General features: G+C 62.6%; 1 protein-coding gene across 1 annotated transcript; it reads right to left on the bottom strand.

Moving 5' to 3' along the window:
• Positions 1-273: 273 nt before the first annotated feature.
• LOC104562324 (voltage-dependent L-type calcium channel subunit alpha-1F-like) lies at positions 274-16,765 on the bottom strand. Its single transcript, XM_062019651.1, is given in 49 exon segments — positions 274-543; positions 628-684; positions 686-847; positions 1,006-1,118; positions 1,217-1,343; positions 1,475-1,602; positions 1,689-1,824; positions 1,916-2,029; positions 2,278-2,408; positions 2,504-2,605; positions 2,725-2,827; positions 2,915-3,011; positions 3,103-3,230; positions 3,331-3,490; positions 3,577-3,668; positions 3,773-3,838; positions 3,938-4,066; positions 4,147-4,167; positions 4,348-4,431; positions 4,530-4,640; positions 4,728-4,886; positions 5,173-5,374; positions 5,486-5,632; positions 6,091-6,143; positions 6,236-6,343; positions 6,764-6,851; positions 6,941-7,047; positions 7,150-7,209; positions 7,595-7,724; positions 8,006-8,141; positions 8,249-8,318; positions 8,761-8,809; positions 8,912-8,993; positions 9,249-9,369; positions 10,005-10,212; positions 10,783-11,008; positions 11,282-11,442; positions 11,565-11,591; positions 11,710-11,797; positions 11,886-11,969; positions 12,049-12,203; positions 12,738-12,841; positions 13,420-13,616; positions 14,061-14,213; positions 14,299-14,441; positions 15,104-15,243; positions 15,883-15,988; positions 16,084-16,369; positions 16,738-16,765. Coding segments are annotated over 49 exon segments (5,949 nt in total).
• Between the last annotated feature and the right edge of the window lie 411 nt (positions 16,766-17,176).

The raw sequence follows: 17,176 nt of genomic DNA on the forward strand, positions 1-17,176 counted from the left end.
TCTTTTTTTTCTGAGTAAAACCCCTCTTTCTGAGCACAAACCTTTAATTTCTTTTGCTCTTCTCATTTTTCGGGTGTTTTTTAATAAAACGCCCCTTTTTTGTGGAAACGCTCCTCTGCTTCTGCTGGGGTTTTGTTGACTAAAACTCCTTTTAGGGGGGATAAAACCTTTTATTTTCTTTTTGAGGAAAACCCCTCTTTTGGGTTTTTTTTGAGTAAAACCTGTTTTTCTGAGCTCCCGCACGCTGCTGGGTCCAGACGCGGCCGCTGGGTCCTAGAGCCCGGCCGCACACACCATCTCGTCCGCCAGCTCCTCCTCGGGCGGCGGCCGCAGCGGCTCCTCGTCGCTGTAGACGGCGGCCGTGGGGGTAGAGGGGTGGGGGGCTGCGGGGGCGTGCGGGGGGCGCCGGCGGGTGAGCAGGTCCGTGGCCGCGCTTTCCATCTCGTCCATCGTCATGTCGCAGGCGTCGGCGATCTCGCGTTTGGCCACCGCCACGAATTTGGGGTCGCGGGCGAAGAGCCCCAGTCCCTCTGAGATGAGCACCTGGGGGGAGTGAGGGTGTGAGGGGGGGTCTCCTCGCACCCCGCTGTGGCGTGTGTGTCCCGCCCCCCGTTCCCCCACACTCACGGCTTCCACCAGGCTGTCGGCAGAGCCGTGGGGCCGCAGCCGCAGGGAGCCGGGGGGGGCCGCGGTCCCCCACGAACCAACGGGACAGGGGGGGGTCTCCCGCCGGTGGACCCCCCTCCACCAGGATGAGGGGGGCGTAGAGAACGTGGCTGCGAGTGGGAGCCGTGGCCCAGGAGTGCGAGGAGCCCCCCAGGCGCCAGGTCTCGGAGCTGCCGTAGCCCTGCGCGGGGAGGAGGAGGATGGAGAGGTGGCAGGAGAGGAAGGTGAGGCAGGCGGGCGGAGGCTGAGGTCAGGGGAGGAAGGTGAGGACGTCGGGCTGGGGAAGAGGAGGACGAGGATCTCCTTAGAGGGTCGTGTGTGCGGTGGAGCCGGGGGTACCTGAGGCCGCGGGGGGCCGGGGGGTCCCGAGGGGTTGTAGGTGCCCGGGATGGGCTCGTCCTCGCAGCTGCCCTGGCGCCGCAGGCACTGGATGGTGAACGAGGGCTTCCGGCCTGGGCGGGGGGGTCTCTCAGCCTGGGACCCCCCCGCGGGCTACTGAGGGTGGGGAAGTGGGGGGAAGGGGTGCGTGGAGCCCCTTCCCCATCCCTACCTGTGGGGGTGGGCGGCAACAGCCGCCGCCGTTTGAGCTGCTGCCCCTCCAGGGCAAAATGACGGGGGGGCAACGGCAACGACCCCCCCCGCGGCCCCTCTCCGGCCCAGCGCGGGGGGCAGGGGGCGGGCAGAGTCCCCAGCACCCTGCAGGGGGGAGACAGGCGGGTCTTAGGGGTCTGGAGGGACCCCTGCCCCAGTTGGAACGCTCTTCCCTCCCCAGGATTTGGGAAGGGGGCTCCCCGGGGCGCGGCGGTACCTGTCCCCCCCCCCAGCGGCGACGGGGGGTCGGGGCCTCCGGCTCCTCTTCGTGGCTGCCGTCCCCCGGCTCAGCTCCCGCCAGCTCCTCCTCTGGGGAGGGGGCTGCTTCCTCCTGCCCCCCTCCCGCTTCTGACAGCCTCCTGCGGCACAGAGCTGTGAGGACACCCGCCTCCCCCAAAAAGCCCACCCGCGTCCCCCGTCCCCCTCCCCACGGCCGTACCTGCTGCCCCCCAAGCGCGGTGCGGCGCCGTGGGGAGGGGGCGAGGGCTCGTCCCCCGCGGGGGGCGCCGGGGCTGGATCCCCCAGCAGCGGGGGGTCGGAGGCAGAGCCGTACAGCGTCTCGGGAGCCTGTGGGTAGAGGTTGAGGGGGAGGGTCATCGGTGGGTCCTGAAGTGGGGAGGGGGACACACAGATCTGGGGAGGGGTCCACGGGGCTTACGGCGTAGGTCAGCGGTTCCTCCTCGGTAGCTCCCGGGCTCCCGGCACCCTCCAGGTCACAGCTCAGCGCCCGGCGCATCTCGGGGCCCAGCGCCTGCAGCGTCTGCAGCCCGGCCTGAGGCGGCGGGGGATGGAAAGGGGGGTGTCTCAGCACCCATTTGACCCCCGAGGGGGACAATTTGGCTCCCGGGGGGAGTCACTGTGGTTCCCATTGGCTCCTAGGTGGGTGGACTTGGCCACCATGAGGTGGTTTTGATCCCCAGGAATGGGCTCAATTGCCCCCCCCCCCCCCCAGGGAGGTACAAGGGGCTTGGGGAGGGCACCCAAGGGGAAATGGGTCTGGGGGCACCCCTCAAAGCCCACCTGCAGCGCACACTCGTTGCTGGGCCCCGCGCTGGGCCCCAACATCCCCCGTTCCTTGCGGCGCCGGAACTTGCGGAAATAGTCCTGGATGAGGAAGGTGGCGTAGAACTTGCCCACAGTGACCTCTTCTTCTGCAGGGGGGGACAGCAGGCACAGGGGGGTCAGGACTAACAGTGACCCCCCAAAAAAGGGGTCCCCGGGATGTGGGGGGTGGCGGGAGACTGACCCTCGGGAGGGGGAATGACTTCATCCAGCAGCTTGGGCTTGGTCCTCTTCCAGATCTTCTTGATGACGGCACGAAGCTCCTTGTTGGCCACGTCCAGGTTCCCTGGGGGATGGGGGGGGGGTGTCATCCCCCCACAGCAGGGAAAATGGGGGGATTCTCCCACCTTGGAATGTTGTGGGGGAGGGTCTCCGGGTGCTTCCCTCCCCTCCTCATCTCCCAACCTTCAGTCTTGATCTTGAGGGAGGTGCGCACCAGGGCGAAGAGGGTGGCGTTGAAGGTGACGGTCCCATCCGAGTTGAGGGGCATGTTCATGGCCACCAACCGCTGTGGGGAGGAGGAGGAGGGGATGGGTTTGAACCTAAAGCCCCTCTCCCCACAAAACCCACCCCCTCCCCCTGCCCACAGTGTGACCTTGCAAGCGACACGGTGCGGACAGAGCTTCCCAAAGCCCAGCGGGGGCTGGATGCGGCGCAGCAGCGTCACCACGTCCAAGTGCTTGATGCGGCCCCTGTAGGGAGGGGGATTGGAGGGGGGGCGTTGTGCGTGTCCCCCTCCTCGTTTTGAACTGGGGAGGGGGCCACAAGGTGCCAATGACAAACCTGGCAGCAGGGTCGTACTCAGACCAGACCCTTTTGAACTCATCCAAGTGGTGGGGGCCCAGGATGGACCAGTCTCGCGTCAGGTAGTCAAAGTTGTCCATGATGACGGCCACGAAGAGGTTGATGATCTGGGAGGTGTGGGGAGAGGGAGGGACACAAACCATCAGGACCCCCCAACTCCCCCCCTCTCCTCGAGAAAAGAGGGCTGTGGGGTGCGTGTGTGCTCACCAGGAAGGCGCAGAGCATGAAGAAGCTGATGAAGTAGGCGATGGCAAAGTTGCTGCCGCAGGTGAACTCCTCCCCGGGCTCCGCGTCCGACTCGGGGTCGCAGCGTTTGCCGGGCAGGCTGGCCAGCATGATCTCCTGCCAGGCCTCCCCCGTGGCACACCTGCACCCCAAAAACAGGGGGGACCCCCTTCTAGTGTCCCTCTTCCCCACAACACACCCCTTCTCTCCTCCCTCCCCAAATCCCACCTGAAGAGCAGCAGGACGGCCTGGGGGAAGGTCTGGAAGTTGTTGTTGCGGTTGATCTGTGTCCCATCCTGCAGTGCCACCTTCCCAAAGGTCTGGGAGAGAGGTTGGGGGCTTGCAGGAGGAGCTGGGGCCTTATAGGAGGGGTTGGGGGCTCGTGAGGTTCCTCCCCCTCCACCTCCCACGAGACCCCCGTCACCTGCATCCCGATGACAGCGTAGATGAAGAAGATCATAGCGATGAGGAGGGCGACGTAGGGCAGAGCCTGTGGAGGTGGTCAAAGGGGAGGGGATCTGTGTCCCACATGATGTTTGTGACCCCCCTCCCCACCTCATTGTGTTCTTCTCCCCCCTCAGTGTCCCACCTGGAAGGACTTGACGAAGGTCCAGAGCAGCGTGCGGATGCCCTCGCCCTTGGAGAGCAGCTTCACCAGGCGCATCACGCGGAACAGCCGGAAGAAGGTGATGGAGATACGAGAACTGTCCTCTGAGCTCTGCGTGGGGAGGAGGTAGGGGCGTGATCCCCCCAGAACTCCTTCCCCACCCCTCCTCCTCGCCCTAAACCCCGCTGTACCTCGCCAACGTGCCCCCCGTTCTGTCACACACAGGCACGAGGAGTCACGGATGGAGATGGGTGGATGGAGACGGATGGATGTGAGGAGCGTGGACACAGCGAGGGGAAGGGGGGTTTGAAACCCCCTCCCCAAACAAGAAAACCACCTCATCCTGGATCCAGAGGATCCCCCCACCACGGGGGGGAGAAAGAGAGACTCACGTTGACCTCGGTGACAGCGATGTCCACCACGCTGCCCACCACGATGAGGGCATCAAAGGTATTCCAGGCATCACAGAAGTAGTGCTGGGGAGGGCAGGGGGGATGGGGAGAGGGTGACCCCCATCCTCCCGGGACAGCTCCTCCCTCAACATGAAGCCCCCCGCCCCACAACAAGGACCTACCCGAGGCTTGAAGGCGATGATCTTGAGCACCATCTCAACGGTGAAGAGCCCCGTGAACACCATGTTGAGAAGGTCCATCACGTAGTTGAAGGGTTTGGACTGCTCATAGTGCTTGGAGGGGGCACAGAGGGACGGGGGGTTGATCTTTAACCGCCCTCCCCGCCCCCCAGGTATCCCCAAACCCCTCTGGACACGCACCTGGACGGCCAGAGCGATGGTGTTGAGGAGGATGAGGACGAACATGATGTACTCGAAGGCGGTGGAGTTGACCATGGCCCACACGCGGTACTGGTTGCGGTTCTTGGGGATGTAGCGGCGCAGGGGCTGAGCCTTCAGGGCGTATTCCACACACTGCCGCTGAGGGAGGCATGGGGAGAGGCACGGGGACAGCACGGCGAGGTGAGGGCTCAGCAGCACAGCTCTGCCTCTGCTGCCTTCCTCCCTCACAGCTGCTCCAAAACCCTGTCTTTTCCCTCAAAACTCCACCAAAGCCCAACTTTTCCCCTCAGAACTCAACCAAAACCCCACTTTTTTTCCCTTGGAAGTCAGAGGAACCCCCTTTTTCTCACTGAAGTTCCCCCACTTTCTCCCTCCAAACTCCCCCCCTTCCCCCCATCGCCCCCAGCCCCCGCTTCCCCCTCACCTGGTTCTTGTCCAGCTCGCAGTTGCGGTACTCGCTCTCGCCCTGCGCCCGGAACGTGATGATGACGAAGCCCACGAAGATGTTCATCATGAAGAAGGCGATGACGATGATGTAGACGATGAAGAAGATGGAGATCTCCACGCGGTAGTTGTAGATGGGCCCTTGGTCCTCGGCGTTGGCGTCGATGGCTTTGTACAGCAGCCTTTGGGGGTTGGGTGGGAGCCAAGGGGTGGTGAGACCCTCCCCATGGGGTGACCCCTCTCCCCGTGCGTCCCCCAGACTCATCCTCCCCCGGTGACCCCCCCAGACTCACGAGGGCCACCCCTCGAAGGTGGACACGGTGAACAGCGCCATCATTCCCGCCAGCACGTTGTCGAAGTTGAAGTCGCTGTTGTGCCACAGCCGCTCGCGCACCGACGGGTGGGCGACGTCCCCGTCCTTGTACACCAGGAACGTGCCCCTGCGGAGGGAGGGGACAGGAGGGGGGTGAGGGAGCCCCCGGGGGCAGGAGAGGGCGTGGGAGGTCACAGGAGATCATGAGAGGTCACGAGAGGTCATGGTAGGACACAAGAGGTCACAAGAGGACATGAGAGGTCATGGTAGGACACAAGAGGACATGAGAGGTCAGAAAAGGTCAGGAGAGGACACGAGAGGCCCCACAAGGACACATCAGGGACACGGGTAGGACCCCCCCACACACAGTCAGGGACCCCCAGAGCAGTTCAGGGCTGCGGGAGGTCAGTGTGGGGGTGTCAGGGGTCATGTGTGGGGTTATTTTGGGGGTGTCAGGGGTCAGTTTAGTGGTGTAGGGGATCATTTTGGGGCTGCGAGGGGTCATTTTGGAGGCATTTGGGTTATTTTGGGGGTGCAGGGGATCATTTTGGGGGTGTGAGGCCTCATTTTGGGGCTGAGACCCACTTGCACTCCCCCGGCGTGTGCTTGGCCTCGTCGGTGCAGCTGTAGAACTTGCCCTGGGGAGACAGAGAGGGAGGGGAGGGCAGGGGGTGGGTTTAGGGGTGCAGAGCCTCGGGGGGGGCAGTTTGGGGTGTCTTTCCCCCCTCACCTTGAAGAGCTGCACCCCGATGCAGGCGAACATGAACTGCAGCAGCGTCGTCACGATCATGATGTTGCCGATGGTGCGGATGGCGACGAACACGCACTGCACCACGTGCTGGGGGCACCCCAAAAGCAGGGTAAGGGACACCCCAGTGCCACCGCACCACGTGCTGGGGGCACCCCAAAAGCAGGGTAAGGGACACCCCAGTGCCACCGCACCACGTGCTGGGGGCACCCCAAAAGCAGGGGAAGGGACACCCCAATGCCACTGCACCATGTGCTGGGGGCACCCCAAAAGCAGGGGAAGAGCCACAGGGAAGCTGATGCTTGTGCTTTTCTCAGCCCAGTAACACCAGTAGGGCCTTCCCCAGTGCTCCCAGTACCCTCCCAGTCCCTCCCAATGTCCTCAGTTCTCTCCCCATCGCTACCTGTGTTTGCAGAGAGGCTGCTCCCAGTCCCTCCCAGTGCTCCCAGCCTCCTCCAGTCCTCCCAGTCCGTCCCTCCCAGTGCTCCCAGTTCCTCCCAGTGCTCCCACCTTGAGCCCCTTGGCCCGGTTGATGGCTCGGAGGGGCCTCAGGACCCGCAGGACCCTCAGGATCTTCACCACCGAGATGGCACTGGAGCTGCCAGGGGCATTGGAGGAAGACACCAGTGCTCCCAGTGCCTCCCAGTAACCCCCACAGTTCCCCTCCCCAGTGCCCCCCAGGCTCACTGGATGCCAAAGGAGATGAGGGAGACCCCGACCACCAGTAGGTCGAGGAGGTTGAACCAGTTCCGGCAGAAGGAGCCTTTGTGCAGGAAAGCCCCGAATGCTGTCATCTGGGGGGGACACAGTCGGGTCATTGGGACCCCCCCAAAACTCCCCCTACCCCCAGAACCCCGGAGGGACCCTCAAAACACCCCCAGAGCCCCCCGAAATACCTTCAGCAGGATCTCCACGGTGAAGATGGAGGTGAAGGCGTAGTCAAAGTAGCCCAAGATCTTGGGGGGGAGAGGGGAAATGGGGTGACCCCTCCAGTCCTCCCAGTTCATCCCAGTCCTCCCAGTTCCCCCCAGAGCCTCCCCCAATCCTCAGGACCCCACAAACGCCCCCAAACTGCTCCCACCCTCCCATTTCTGCCTCCCCACTGTGGGGTGAGTCCTTCCCCAGTGTGCTGTGTTAACCACTGTCTCCCATTTCCTCCCAGTTCATCCCAGTCTCCCCAGTTGCCCCTATCTCTACCCCACCCCCCAAACCCTCAGGACCCCCCCAAACTGCTCCCATCCCCCCATTTCTGCCTCCCCACTATGGGGTGAGTCCTTCCCCCCTATGTTCCCCCGTTAGCCCCCATCTCCCAGTTGCTCCCAGTTGCTCCCATTTGCCCACGTGGTTCCGGGGCGAGTGGGCCCTGACGGGGTCCTCGGCAGCCAGGGACACACTGCTGAGGATGATGAAGACGAGGATGAGGTTGGTGAAGATGTGGTGGTGGATGAGAGCGTGGCAGCGCACCCGCAATCTGCACGGCACCAACCAGTCACTCCCAGTGCCCCCCAGTCCCTCCCAGTCCCCCCAGTCCCTCCCAGTCACTCCCAGTGCCCCCAGTCCCCTCAGTCCCCTCAATCCCTCCCAGTCCCTCCCAGTCCCCCCAGTCCCTCCCAGTCCCTCCCAGTGCCCCCAGTCCCCTCAATCCCTCCCAGTCCCTCCCAGTGCCCCCAGTGCCCCCACTCCCTCCCAGTGCACCCAGTGCCCCCAGTGCCCCCAGTCCCTCCCAGTACCCCCAGTGCCCCCAGTGCTCACGGGTTGCTGGCGCTGAGCAGGAAGAACGCGCTGCCCTCGGGGATCGGCGTCACTTTGCTCTTGGGGGGCGGCTCCTGGGGGGGCTCCTGCCGCGACCCGGCCCCAGGCGACCCCGGCCCCGGGACCCCATCGGCGCCTGGAACCGCCCCGGGGCAAGATCAGCCCTAAATACCCCCCAAATACCCCCCTGGGGCAAATCAGCCCCAAATACCCCCCCCGGGACCCCCCTGTGGTGCCACTGACCTTCCTCACTCCCTTCCCCCTCCTCTTCCTCCTCCTCCTCCTCATCCTCCTCCGGCTGCTCCCCCTCGACCTGGGGAAGGGAGTGTGTGAGGGGAGACTGGGGCACTGGGAGCACTGGAGGTTACTGGGGACACTGGGAGGTTGCTGGGAGCGCTGGTGGTGACTGGAGGGGCTACTGGGGAGGTTACTGGGAGCGCTGGTGGTGACTGGAGGGGCTACTGGGGAGGTTACTGGGAGCGCTGGTGGTGACTGGAGGGGCTACTGGGGAGGTTACTGGGAGCGCTGGTGGTGACTGGAGGGGCTACTGGGGAGGTTACTGGGAGCGCTGGTGGTGACTGGAGGGGCTACTGGGGAGGTTACTGGGAGCGCTGGTGGTGACTGGAGGGGTTACTGGGGAGGTTACTGGGAGCGCTGGTGGTGACTGGAGGGGCTACTGGGGAGGTTACTGGGAGCGCTGGTGGTGACTGGAGGGGCTACTGGGGAGGTTACTGGGAGCACTGGTCCCCCCTCACCGTCACGGCCACGGCCCCGCTCCCGGCTCCGCTCTCCTCAACCTTCTCCCTGGGAGGGGGAGGGTGGGGGGCGGGGTCAGAGCGGGTGACGTCACCGCGCGCCCCTCCCCCCACCGTGGGGATCCCCCGGGGTCCCCCCAACCCCCCTCACTTCCGGTCGCCCCCCGTGTTGATGTTGTCGCCGTCAGCCAGGTTGTCCACAGCGATGGCCAGGAACACGTTGAGCAGGATGTCTGCGGGCAACAAGGGGTTAACTACTGCTCCCAGTGCCTCCCAGTATGTCCCAGTAGCTCCCAGTATATCCACAGTGCCCCAGTATCTCCCAGTGCCTCCCACTATCTCCCCAGTGCCTCCCAGTGACCCCCAGTATCTCCCCAGTGCCCCCCACTGCCTCCCAGTGCTCCCCAGTCCCTTCCCAGTTCTCCCAGTGCCCTCCCTGTCCCCCCCAGTCCCTCTCCCAGTGCCCCCCAGTGCCCCCCAGCGCTGACAGTTGCCGCAGATGAAGAGGATGACGAAGTAGACGCAGACCAGCATGCCGGGGAACACGGGGCCGCCGTAGGCCATGATGCCGTCGTACATCACGGCGTTCCAGTCCTCCCCGGTCAGGATCTGGGGTGGGACGCACCCCAAAACCTCAGCGGGGACCCCCCCAGTGCTCCCAGTAGCCCCCCAACCCTCCCAGTGCCCCTCGCCTTCCCCATCCTCCTCCTCTGGCTCCCACTGGAGTGATGGGACAGGTTTGGGGTGTCCCATGAGGTTTGGGGGTCCCACCACAGGTGTCCCTCAGGCTTTGGGGTCCACCATGAATTTTAGGGTCACCCCACGAGTTTTGGGGTCCCCTGATGGATATTTGAGGTCCCTCCCAGGTTTTGGGGTCTCCTGAAGGATTTTTGGGAGTGCCCTGCTCCATGTTTGGAGTCCTCCCACGTTTTGGGGTCTTCTGATGCATTTTTGGGGTCCCTGGATGGATTCTGGGGTCCCCTGATGGATATTTGGGGTTCCCTGATGGAGTTTTGATCCCCTGATGCATGTTTGTGGTTTCCTGCTGCATTTTGGGGTCTCCCCCCAGGTTTTGGTGTCCCCTGATGGATTTTGGGGGTCTCCTGCTGCATGTTTGGGGTCCCCCCCAGGTTTTGGGGTCCTCTGTTGCATTTTGAGGCCTCTTGCTGCATGTTTGGTGTCCCCTGGTGGGCATTTTGGGTGTCCCCCGCAGGTGTTGGGGTCCCCTGCTGGGTGTGGGGTACCTGGAAGACGGTGAGCAGCGCCTGCGGGAAGGAGTCGAAGGTGCTGCGCTTGGCGTGCGCCTCGTCGAAGCTGAAGCGGCCGCCGAACAGCTGCATCCCCAGCAGCGCGAAGATGATGATGAAGAGGAAGAGCAGCAGCAGCAGCGACGCGATGGACTTCATGGAGTTCAGCAGAGACCCCACCAGGTTGCTCAGGGACGCCCAGTGCCTGCGGGGGCAGCGCGGGGTCATGGTGGGGTCACCATGAGGTCATCGTGGGGTCATGGGAGGTCAATTGCGGGGTCACCGTGAGGTCACTATGGGGGCACATGAGGTGACCATGAGATGAACATGGGGGTGACCACGAGGTGACTGTGGGGTGACCATGAGGTGAGCACAATGACCATATGGTGACCATGAGATGAATGTAGAGGTGACTTATGAGGTCCCCTCAGACCTTGAAGGTGACCATGAGATGAACATGGGGGGTCACCATGAGATGACCATGAGAGGATCATAGAGGTGACCATGGGGTGATCATGAGATGAACATGGGGGTCACCATGAGGTGACTGTGGGGTGATCATGAAGTGACCATGGGATGATCATGAGATGAACATGGGGACCACCATGAGTTGAGGTGACCACAAGATCCTCCCACACCACACGGTGACCAAGGGGTGACCATGAGATGAACATGGGGGTGACCATGAGGTGACCACGAGGTGCCTGTGAGACCCCCCCCCGCCTCCACGCCCCGTAGCCGCCCCCCAGCCCCCACCCCCGAGCCCCCTCCTGACCTGGTGACCTTGAAGACGCGCAGGAGCCGGACGCAGCGCAGCACCGAGATGCCGAGCGGCTCCATGGCGCCGCGCTCCACCAGCGCCGTCTCCAGCACCCCCCCGCACACCACGAAGCAGTCGAAGCGGTTGAAGAAGCTCGAGAAGTAGCTGGAGGGGCCCAGGGCGTAGAGCTTGAGCAGCATCTCGGCCCCGAACAGCGACAGCAGCGCCTTGTTGGCGTAGGCTGGGGGGAGAGAGGGGTTTTGGGGTGGGTCAGAGGTGGCGGTGAGACGTTTAGAGACGTTTTGAGACATTTTGGGGTGGTTTAGAGGTGTTTTGAGATGTTTTGGGGTGTTTTTGGGATGTTTTGGGGTGCTTTTGAGAGGTTTAGAGGTGTTTCAAGAAGGTTTTGAGATGTTTTGGGGTGGTTTTGAGACGTTTTGAGGGGGGTTTGAGAGGTTTAGAGGTGTTTCAAGAAGGTTTCGAGACGTTTCAGGGTGGTTTCGAAGCTTCCTACCTTGGATTTGCGTGAGCCAGGGCGGCTGCCCGTGGTGCTCGGAGGCGATGGTGAGGGTGTTGAGGAACACCAGGAGCAGGACGGTCCAGTAGAAGGAGACGGATTTGACGGCGCCGCGGCACCGGCGACGCCACAGGCGGTTGAGGCGACGGAGCCGGCGCCTGGGGAGGTCAATTTGGGTCAGTTTCAGTCGATTTGGGGTGTCAAAGGGAAGGCAGGTGGGTGCTGGGGGCCGTGGGCTCTGCTGAAGGCCCCTCAGGTGGGATTTTCCTCCCCCGCTCACCAGAACTTGGTCTTGGTGATTTTACCCCTGGGAAAGGAGGAGAAAAAAAAAGAGGTGCTGTTACCCCTAAATTTGGGGTGAGAAAGGGGGGTTTGGGGTGGGAAAGGGGGGTTTTGGGGTGAGAAAGGGGGGTTTTGGATCTCACAGGCAGCGGTCGCAGGCGCTCGGCGCCGTCTCCTCCTCTGCCACCGTCTCGGTGTTGACCGACGTGGTTTCGCTGCCGGGGAGACTGGCTGGGGAGGGGGCGTGAGGTCAAAGGTCAACGTGTTTGTGGGGGGCACCCCAAAGTATGGGGAGGGGGCTCTGGAGGGGTGTCATTACCGTGGGTGTCCGTGGAGTGACTGGTGTGGCGCAGCCACTTGAGCCGCGGCTTCCTCTTGCCCAGCAGCTCCTCTGGGGTCAGACCTTGGGGAGGGGGGTGTTGGGGGATTTGGGGAGGGGTCTCAAACCGCCCCCCCGGACCCCCCAACCCCCCCCGACTGACGGTGCTTCTCGTGCTCGTCCTCGTCGCCCTCCAGCTCCTCGGCCTGGGTGATCCAGTCCATGTAGCCCCTCAGATCCTCCTCCAGCTGCTGCTTCTCCCGCAGCTTCTGGAAGTCGCCGCGCGCCTTCGCCTTCTCCCGCTCCTTGGAGAACTCCCTGGGGCCGGCACATGCTAATGAGATGCTAATGAGGGGCTAATGGCACCCACACGACCCACTAATGACCCCCATTGCAGAAGGACACCTCGATGGGAAGGGTTAAGGATGTGGCAGTCAAAGGCTGGTGAAGAGATGATTAATCGCTAATGAGATGCTAATTGGATGCTAATGAGATGCTAAAGAGTTGATAATGAGGGGCTAATGGCATGCTAATGACCCACTGAGGGCACCTAAGGACACCTTGGTGGCAGTGACAGGCTGACGGATTGCTAATGAGATGCTATTGGGATGTCAACAGCGTCCTAACTATATGATAATGATATGCTAACGATATGCTAATAATATGCTAAAGATATGCTGATGATATGCTAATGAGGCATCATCGATGTGCTGGGGGTATTTAAGGACACAGGTAACAGAGGGCAAAGACCAAGTGTCACGTTCACAACATGCTAAAGACACGGCAACCAAGCCCTAACAGGATGCAAATGATATGCTAATGAGCTGCTAATGGCGTATGGCCACCACTCACCCGCTGAGCACCCCCAGCACCAGGTTGAGGACAAAGAAGGAGCCGAAGATGACGAGGCTGACGAAGTAAATCCAGGGCAGCTCGTGGCCCATCGCGTCCTGCATCTGGGGGTGAGGTTGGGGTTGGGGTGCTGACCCAGGTCTGGGGGTGCATGGAGGGGTTTTGGGGCCCATGTGGGGTGTTTTGGGGTGCTGGTGCAGGTTTTGGGGTGCTCACCCAGTAGAGCACATCGGTGCAGCCCTCCATGGTGATGCATGTGTGGGTTTTGGGGCCTGTGTGTGGGTTTTGGGGTCCATGTGTGTGTTTTGGGGTGCTTGTGCAGGTTTTGAGGCCCATGTGTGGGTTTTGGGGCCCATGTGTGGGTTTTGGGGCCCCTGTGTGTGTTTTGGGGTGCTGGTGCAGGTTTTGGGGCCCATGTGTGGATTTTGGGGCCCCTGTGGGGTGTTTTGAGGCCCATGTGTGGGTTTTGGGGCCCATGTGTGGGTTTTGGGGTCCATGTGGGGTGTTTTGGGGTGCTGGTGCAGGTTTTGGGGCCCATGTGTGGGTTTTGGGGTGCTGGTGCCGGTTTTGAGGCCCATGTGTGGGTTTTGGGGCCCATGTGTGGGTTTTGGGGCCCCTGTGGGGTGTTTTGGGGTGCTGGTGCCGGTTCTGGGGCGCATGTGAGGGGCTCTGGGGTGCTGACCCAGTACAGGACGTCGGTCCAGCCCTCCATGGTGATGCACTGGAACACCGTGAGCATGGCGAAGAAGAAGTTGTCGAAGTTGGTGATGCCGCCGTTGGGCCCCTCCCAGCGGCCGCGGCACTCGGTGTTGTTCTGCAGGCACGCGCGGCCGTGGCCCGAGAACGCGCACGGCGACGGCTCCTCCTCCGACTCCAGCTCTGCGGGGCCCGAGAACGGGGGGCAGGACCCCGAAACGATGGGTTCTGGGGGTCAGAACCTCCAGGAGGGTGGATTCAGGAGCTGTCTGAGGTCCCTTCAGAGGATCTTTGGGGTTCCTTCAGGAGCAGTTTGGGGTGGCTCTGGGAGCTCTTTGGGGTCTCTTTGGGGGTCCCTTTAGGGTCTCTTTGGGGTGCCTCTAAGAGATGTTTGGGGTCCCTTTGGGGTCCCTTTGGGGTCTCTTTGGGGGTCCCTTTGGGGTGTCTCTCGGAGCTGTTTGGGGTCCCTTTGGGAGCTCTTTGGGGTCTCTTTCGGGGTCCCTTTGGGATGCCTCTGGGAGCTGTTTGGGGTCTCTTTAGGGTCCCTTTGGGATGCCTCTGGGAGCTGTTTGGGGTCTTTTTAGGAGCTGTTTGGGGTCTCTTTAGGGTCCCTTTGGGGTGCCTCACCCGAGCCGATGAAGAAGCAGGTCTTGTGCATGCGGCCGATGAAGAGCTCGAGGCCGATGATGGCGTAGATGATGATGACGAAGAGCACGAGCAGCGCGATGTGCAGCAGCGGCACCATGGCCTTCATGATGGAGTTGAGCACGATGTGCAGACCTTCGCAGGGACACCAGGTAGGAGGTGAGAGATGAGGGTGAAGCGCCCTCCCCTCCAAGACCCCACTCTGCCCCCCCAGACTCACTGGGCACCCCCGAGACGAGGCGCAGCGGCCGCAGCACGCGGAAGGCGCGAAGGGCTTTGACGTCGAAGCCGCCGGGTTTGCCGCTCATGTGATGGGCTTCGCCGGGCTTGTGGGACAACTGCTCCAGGAGCACGCTGAACAGCCTGGGGAGGGAGGGCAGGGGCTCAGGGGGTGGGCTCGGGGGGGCTGGGGACGGGGAGTTGGTGCCCTCAGAAGTGCCCCAGAAAGAGACAAGTTGGGCTGGAGCCTCGTGGGGAAGGTCCCCGAGGAAGGTCCCCCTGGGGAGCCCCCTGGATGAAAGCCCCATGTTTGAGATCACCCTGGATGAAGGCTCCTGGATGAAGGCTCCATGAGGAACCCCCTGGAGCAGCTCCCTGGATGAAGGCTCCTGGATGAAGGCTCCATGAGGAACCCCCTGGAGCAGCTCCCTGGATGAAGGCTCCTGGATGAAGGCTCCATGAGGAACCCCCTGGAGCAGCTCCCTGGATGAAGGCTCCTGGATGATGGCTCCATAAGGAACCCCCTGGAGCAGCTCCCTGCATGAAGGCTCCTGGATGAAGGCTCCATGAGGAACCCCCTGGAGCAGCTCCCTGCATGAAGGCTCCTGGATGAAGGCTCCATGAGGAACCCCCTGGAGCAGCCCCTCCATGGATGAAGACTCGATGGAGAACCCCCTGGATGAAGGCTCCCTGGGGGCCCCCTGGAGCAGTCCCTGGGGATCCCCCTGAATGAAGGCTCCAAGGATGAAGACTCCCTGGATGAAGGCTCCCTGGGGACCCCCTGGAGCAGCCCCTGACCCCCTCACCCGACGATGACGATGATGAAGTCGAGCAGGTTCCAGCCGTTGCGGATGTAGGCGCTGGGGTGCAGCACCAGCCCGTAGGCCACGATCTTCAGGAACGTCTCGGCCGTGAAGATGATGAGGAACACGTACTCCACCTGCTCCTGGGGGAGGAAGGCCAGGGGGGAGATGGCTCAGGATCTCCCCAGCACCACCATCATCATCATCACCATTGACATCATCATCATCATCACCCCGGGGGAGGAAGGGCAGGGGGAAACAGCTCAGGACCCTCCCCAGCACCATCATCATCATCACCCTGGGGGAGGAAGGGCAGGGGGAAACAGCTCAGGACCCTGCCCAGCACCATCATCATCATCACCCTGGGGGAGGAAGGGCAGGGGGAAACAGCTCAGGACCCTGCCCAGCACCCTCCTCCTCTCCCATCCCAGACAGATAAACCCAGCTTAACGCCTCCCCCTCCCAGATAGACCCGGATTAACCCCCCCCCCACACAGATAAGCAGCTTAGGGCAGCAGCACGTGGACACACACACACACACACACACACACAACACCCCTCAGGGAACAACCCTCCCCCCCCATGACCCCCTCAATCCCCCTCCCCAACCCCCCCCACTAAGGATTTGGGGAGGGGGGGTGGGTTTCTCCCCCCTTTTTAAGGCTGGGGAGGCACACTGAGGGTCCTGGGGGTGTGTTTAGGGGTTGGGGGGTGTCTGTGGGAGCCCAGGGGGGTGGGTTTTAACTTGGGGAGGGGGGGTCAATTTGGGGAGGGGGTCTCACCAGGTTGTGGTTGGCCGTGTTGGAGTCATCCTCGGGGAAGGGGATGTAGACCCCCAGAGCCACGCAGTTGGCGAAGATGGTGGCGAGGATGAGGATGTCAAAGGGTCTTTGTTTGGGGGGGACACACAGAAGGTCGACTGGGGGGGGTCCACATCTTTAAGCCCCCCTCCCCCTGCCCCAGTTAACCCTTTCCCGACTCACTTCCACTCCACGATGCTGATGGCCGCCCGGCGCAGGGGGTTGTTGAGGCGGAGGCAGAACAGGGCGCGGGGGGAGCGATGGACCCCCGCCCCGCCCCCCGACGCTTGGCCTTTGTGTTTGGGGTGTGGGGGGCGACGCTGACGGGGTCCTGGGGGGGTCCCCACCCCTCCCACCCCCCCAATCTCATCACTCAAACCAGCGCCCCCAGCGGAGGGACCCCCGGCGTTACCTGCGGATCCTGCCCACGCCAGGGCTTCGGACAGCGGGGAGAGACCCTTGGGGGGGCCTGGGGGGAAAAGGGGAGAAACGCACCCCAAACCCTTCAAGAACCCCCCAGAGCCTTCAAGACCCCCCAAAGTCTCCAAGAACCCCCCAGAGCCTTCAAGACCCCCCAAAGTCTCCAAGAACCTCCCCAAAGTCTCCAAGACCCCCCCAGAGCCTTCAAGACCCCCCCAAAGTCTCCAAGACCCCCTCAGAACCTTCAAGACCCCCCAAAGTCTCCAAGACCCTCCCAGAACCTTCAAGAACCCCCAAAGTCTCCAAGACCCCCCCAGAGCCTTCAAGATCCCCCCAGAACATTCAAGACCCCCCAAAAAACCTTCAAGACCCCCCCAAACCCTTCAAGACCCCCCCCTCAAGACCCCCCAGCCTCACCCTCTCCATTCTCCTCCGACTCCGACATGGGGGGGGGTCCTGGGGGGGTTCTGAGGGGCTTTCAAGGGGATTTGGGGGGTCTGTGGGGGTCTGGGAGCATTTGGGGGGTTGGAGTTGGGAGGGGATTGGGGGTGGGGGTCTGTGAGCTCTGAGACCCTCCCCACAGCTCGTCCCGGCTCTGGGCTGAGGCTGGTGGGGGATTAAGGGATTAATGGGGGGGGACACGGGGGGGACACGGAGTGGGGGAGGGGACAGGCCGGCGCCATGTTTGACCTCGTGAGGCCCTGCGGGGGTGGGGGGGGAAATGAGGTTTGGGGGGAAAAAGAGGGGTTTTGGTCAATTTGTGAGGGGAAAAGGGGGGAAAAAGTTGGGTTTTGGTACAATTCTGAGGGAGAAAGAGGGGTTTTGGTGGCGTTTTGAGGTAAAAAGCTGGGTTTTG

This window comes from Colius striatus, assembly GCF_028858725.1.
Source record: "Colius striatus isolate bColStr4 chromosome 26 unlocalized genomic scaffold, bColStr4.1.hap1 SUPER_26_unloc_2, whole genome shotgun sequence".
NCBI classification, from domain to species: Eukaryota; Metazoa; Chordata; class Aves; order Coliiformes; family Coliidae; genus Colius; species Colius striatus.